At 32.8% G+C, this 5,405-nt stretch overlaps 1 protein-coding gene across 2 annotated transcripts; it reads left to right on the top strand.

Annotated features, from left to right (window-relative positions):
- Positions 1 to 2,684: 2,684 nt before the first annotated feature.
- LOC110428178 (uncharacterized) lies at positions 2,685 to 5,300 on the top strand. Of its 2 annotated transcripts, XM_089785619.1 has the most exons (2): positions 2,685 to 4,064; positions 4,253 to 5,300. In XM_089785619.1, the coding sequence occupies exons 1-2, from the start codon at positions 3,264 to 3,266 to the stop codon at positions 4,265 to 4,267; spliced, it is 816 nt and encodes a 271-aa protein (XP_089641745.1). In that variant the 5' UTR covers positions 2,685 to 3,263; the 3' UTR covers positions 4,268 to 5,300. The 2 variants fall into 2 exon arrangements, with proteins under 2 accessions (XP_089641745.1, XP_021299594.1); XM_021443919.2 differs by having other exon boundaries at positions 2,689 to 5,250.
- Positions 5,301 to 5,405: the final 105 nt, after the last annotated feature.

Below are 5,405 nucleotides of genomic sequence, written 5' to 3' on the forward strand. Positions count from 1 at the left end.
GCGGAGATTGAGAAGGAGAGAGGGAGGAGGAAGAGGACGGAGAGAGCAAGGAAGTGGCGGGAGTGGGCGTTGATTATGCGTTTGGATTCTGATAGGATGGTCCAAAGGTCGATGTGGACAGGCGGTGGTGGTGGCGTAGCCATGGCGGTGAAGAAGGAGAAGATGAAGACTGGAAGATTCTGATCCAGGAAACGGATTATAGCAACCAGGATGCTTTGTCTTTATGTAGCACTTGTTCATTTATCCTATGGTTTCGAGACAAGTCAGACACGCCAAAGTACGGATTATTTCTAGATTTATTTCATTATTTGATAAAATTTACTAATTTATCTTTATATTGAATTTAATAATTAATTATTTTATATTACCCATACTTATATGTCACGAGATCATTACTGTCTCTTAAAAAAACTAACCGTATTTATAGTGTCAATGTTTATAAAATTTTAAATAAAATATCTTTATTTTATAAGTTTTATTCAAAATTTTAAATAAGTCTATTAATTTTTAAAATATACACTTATCTAAAAAATATAAATCCTATTAATAATAGAGAATATAAATAGATTAAAATATATTTTTTTCTTATTAATTTAAAAAATTACATATACAATGTTTTTTGAAAAAAATAAAAAAATAGCTCAATGCTCCTTTATTTTTTAAAATTAATAAAACTTATATAATAATAATTTTAAAATTAATAAAAAGTAAAATTATACTTTCAATATTATCACATTATATCAAACTAAGAAATACTGTTGATTAAGTAACAACTAAACCTATATGTGGAATAAAAGATTTTTTTTTAAACGGAGTGTTTAAAATTTTTAAAAATTGAAGTATTTTATTTTAAATATTTTAATATCTCTTTTTTTATTTGACGTGAGTGTTTGATATAGGATTAAAATTCTTTCTCTTTGTTTTTCAAAAAGAGAATTAAAAAGTATTTGAAATTGTCGATAGGGAAGCAGATGAGCATCCACGATGCACCTCGGTCAATTTTGGAACAAGAAGGGCTGATCCGACTTAGGGCATGGATTGACATGGAATTTGGATATGGTCCAAGCTTGGGCTTATGATACACCTATCGAGATATTTGTCGCCATGATCATGGTTAATAGCATGCGCCGTCTCAGCGCGACTCGACACTTGCGTGCTCTCGACTTTATCATATACGTATAGTTTAATTACAAAATGAATAACAAAAATATGGAAAAAAAGGAGTATATGACTATTCCTTGTGGAAAGCTCAAGATAAGGAAACTTATAATAAGTTATGGTGAATATGAATGTGTCAAAAATCAGCTTCCATGACTATTCAATTCAATTGGCTTTATAAGTCATGAGTATTAATTTCATTAGCAATAAAAATCAATTTTGATGGTGAAATTCATTGTCGAAGTGTCCACATAGTAAATTTTTTTTGTTGTAAATTTAAAGAATTAGTCAAAATTTCAAAAGATCGAGAAGAATGTTTCTAAAAGTCTTTAAACTCTAATATATTTTTAAAAATATGAAATAAAAAATAAAGTCTCCTCATTTTTTATGTACAAATTTAATTTTTAAGGGTGTTTTTTTTTTAAAGATACACCTATAATGAAGTTAATTATTTGATCAGAAAACTAATAATTAAGTTGATTGGGCCAAGCAAGCTGTCTCATAATCCAAAGGCTTATGTCTCTCTTTGGGCCTTACAAGCATGTGTTTCAGCCCATTAAATTTGATATTGGGCCTCCAATCCAGGTGAATTAAGCCCACTAATTAAACAAAATAATAATAAAATAATTGACAGAATCTTAGCAATTTGATAGGAGCTTTGAGAATAAAAAAATACAAGGAAAAAATGAGTGGAAATGTGTTAGAAATTGGAGAAAAAATGAAAAGCATTTCCCCTATTTTGTGAAGGAAGTAATATAAATTAAGTCAAGCTTGGCAAATGCTTGTATTAGGTTTGAGAGGTCAAATAAGGTTTTTATCAAAAAAGATTTTATATGGTTTTAGGGAAATTAGGCCTGTCGATTGGGCTGAAAGTGCATTCCTCAGCCTCGAACCCGCTTCCTCAATTTCCACTCCATCCTCACCCCATGGGGATTTATTCGAGAAGGAAACCCTTGCTCTCGTCAATTTTTTTTATGAAAATTTAAAAAATTTAAATGTTCAATTATTTCTTAATTTATCAAATAAGAATTTGAATAACAATCATTTACAATTAAGTAAAAACATACAAATATACCAAAACAAATACAAACCCAAATTAAATTATACACTTTTAAAATGATATTTTTGTCATTTCATAAATACAAAAATCTATAAAAAAAAATCAATAATCTATAAATTATTACATATGTTTGTTCTTTTACTTCATTGTTTACCCATAAATTCCATTTAATTTACGTAACAAAAAACTACTTAGATTTCGTTTGATCGAAATTTTTATTATTTATTTTATATTTTTATTAAAAAATAAAAAATAATAAAAATTTATATCAATAGTGAGCATAGAAAGAGAAACCACAATAACTAAATTGTTGTCACAAATGAGCTAACAAAGGGGAAAGAAAAGGAAAATTAGAGCAACTGAAAGTGGTAAGACGAATCTGTTCCTTCTCATTAGGGAATGTGAAGAAACCATGGCCAAGGCTAACGGTAAAAATGATTTCCATATGCTGTTTTGTTTCAAAGACCACCGACTCCTATGTGAAAAGTCTTGTTTAATGTTTACTATTTAATTTCATCAAAAGCCCAATTTTAATCCAAAACCGCTGTCACCTTGCTAAATATGAGGCCCTCCATGGTTGTAACCATCCAAAACCTGTCGACGTTTTCCAATCTTGAGAGCCCAAACTTCCCCGTTTCGAGCTGTTACAGACTAACGAACGCCGGCACCATGGTGTAGGCACCCCAAAAATGGCAGCTAACTTCGTTAATGGAATAAACTATAAAAAAGCTTGCGGAAGAATTTCATGCACACTATAAGGCCAGGGGTCAAATCCACAAAACTCAAACTAGCACGTTTTCTAACCGATCCTTCTTCTTTTTTCAGACATTTAATGATCGAGAATTTCCCTCCAATCCGCACAATCTGCGTGCTTGGCACTTTGGATTCCCCCGTTTGAGTATTTTCACAGTGTTTTCTTCGTGACTTCTCAGCAGTTACAGAGGTGGGTCTAGCTCTTTCAGATCTGATTTACACTTTTTGTTTCTATCGTTTCGAATGTTTATTTAGCTGCTGGGATTGGTGTGTTTTCTGGGTATTGATCAAAATGGAGATTGCTAGCGTTACTTCTCCACGAATGAGATTAGATCACCTAGAAAAAGAAGGATCGAAGGAAACCCATGGGGAAAGTTTTGAGCTAGAATCATCTCGTAATGTTAGTGATCATAACCACCAATTCCATTCCATGAATGCATTAGAGATCTTAAGAGAAACCGTTAGGATTTTAAGGTACAATTCGGCCGGTTTTATGATCATTGCAGCTTTGTTAATTTGCCCGGTATCTGCAGTACTTATGTCAAATTTGCTAGTGGATCATTCCATTGTGAAGAGATTTACCGTTAGGCTTTTGTTAGTTGCCAAAACCAGTGGACTCCCATTGAGATCTTTCATCAAACAGTCGTGCCAACGTTTTGCTGAGACGGCTGTTTCCTCAGCAATGTGCTTCCCTTTGTTCATCACATTGTCTTTGTTATCAAAAGCCGCGGTGGTTTATTGTGTAGATTGTACTTATTCAAGGAAATCAGCCGATGTTTCGAAGTTTTTTGTGATAATTCGAAAGTTTTGGCGGCGGCTTATTTCTACATATGTGTGGATGTGTATGGTAATTGTTGGTTGTGTAACAACTTTCTTCGTTTTCCTTGTTGCGGCATGTAGCGTACTTTCTGTCATTGGCTTTACACCTGATTTAATTGTGTACGCAGTGATTATAATGGGGCTAGTGTTCTCGGTTGTTTTTGCCAATGCTATTGTTGTCTGCAATATTGGGATTGTAATCTGTGTGTTGGAGGAGGTTTCGGGACCGCAGGCATTGCTTCGTGCTGGTGTTCTAATCAAGGGGCAGACTCAGGTTGGTCTTTTGATATTTCTTGGATCCACAATTGGGTTGGCATTTGTGGAAGGGTTGTTTGAACATAGGGTAAAGACGTTGAGTTATGGAGATGGGTCTTCTAGGATCTGGGAAGGGCCTCTGTTGGTTATAATGTATTCATTTGTGGTACTTGTTGATTCCATGATGAATACGGTTTTCTATTTCAGTTGCAGATCTTATAGTATCGAAGCCTCAGATGGTGAATGTCAATCCATGTTGGATACTATAACTGTTTCCGCTGAATCATTGGGTGTTCAATGACATCATCACAGGCGTTGTTATGTTATCAGCTAATATTTCTTGTGCTCATAACATGCAAGGTGGAACTGCCTGAGTAATTCCAATCCCAAAGCTGGGGTGCTGAAGAGGAGTACTTGTTGTTGTTTCAGTAAAACTCCATCGAGAGTTTGCAGCTCACGACATGCTTAAGATGATTCTCTCAACTCTTCCAAAGATATTCATAGCTCAGGTGCATAAATTTCTTGTGATTTACCAGACATGGAAATGCAAAATTATATACAATAATTAGATTCATGATCTTTTCATATATATATATATATTCATCAACCATATCGGGTAGAATCTTTGATTTAAATGGTTCCAATTCAAGTGTTGGACCATTTCATGTTCCTTTCTCTACCCTTGTATTTTCCTTCTGAATTCTTTTAAATTCTTAATAAAATAGTCAAACAATAGAGCTTGGAGTATTAATTGATCTTAAGAATGATTTTGAGCATTGAGAATGAATTGGTCTGGAAATGTATGTTTGCTTGTGGTGGAAGTATACACAATTTGTACTATCTTTTTCTCTTTTATTTCCTTTTGTTGCAGAACAATCATATGAAAGCTAGAATTATTATATGAATATGCTTGTTCTTGAATAAATGCATCCTGGATTAGTCCAGAAAATGGGTTCAACAATCTCACCTTGGCCACACAAGTGAGAACTGAACTAATCCTTCCATGATCAGGTTCACAGTTTGGGATATTATACTTATCATTACTTTATATATTTTATAATATTTTCACGGAATTAAATATCCGTTGATGCATCGATATATTCATGGATATATCCGGCATTCATGGTCTTGGTATAAATATTCGTGAATATATTTATATATTGGAAGATATTTATGAATATTTCGAAAATCCGTAATAAAACTCATGAATTTTGCTGAATATCAAAAAATATATATAGAAATTTGTTGAGAAAATCTATTAAGTGAAGCACAATAAGAGTGATACAGAACTAATATTTGCTTTGCCAATACCCAAAAAAAAAAAAAAGAAAAAGAAAAAGAAATAGAGCCTTTGTAGTAA

This window comes from Theobroma umbraticum, unplaced genomic scaffold, assembly GCF_002168275.2.
Source record: "Theobroma umbraticum cultivar Fairchild unplaced genomic scaffold, ASM216827v3 scaffold_31.0, whole genome shotgun sequence".
NCBI classification, from domain to species: Eukaryota; Viridiplantae; Streptophyta; class Magnoliopsida; order Malvales; family Malvaceae; genus Theobroma; species Theobroma umbraticum.

Bases quoted from the DNA above. Each gene is read 5' to 3' on its own strand.
- LOC110428178 (XM_021443919.2), top strand. From the start codon at position 3,264: ATGGAGATTGCTAGCGTTACTTCTCCACGAATGAGATTAGATCACCTA.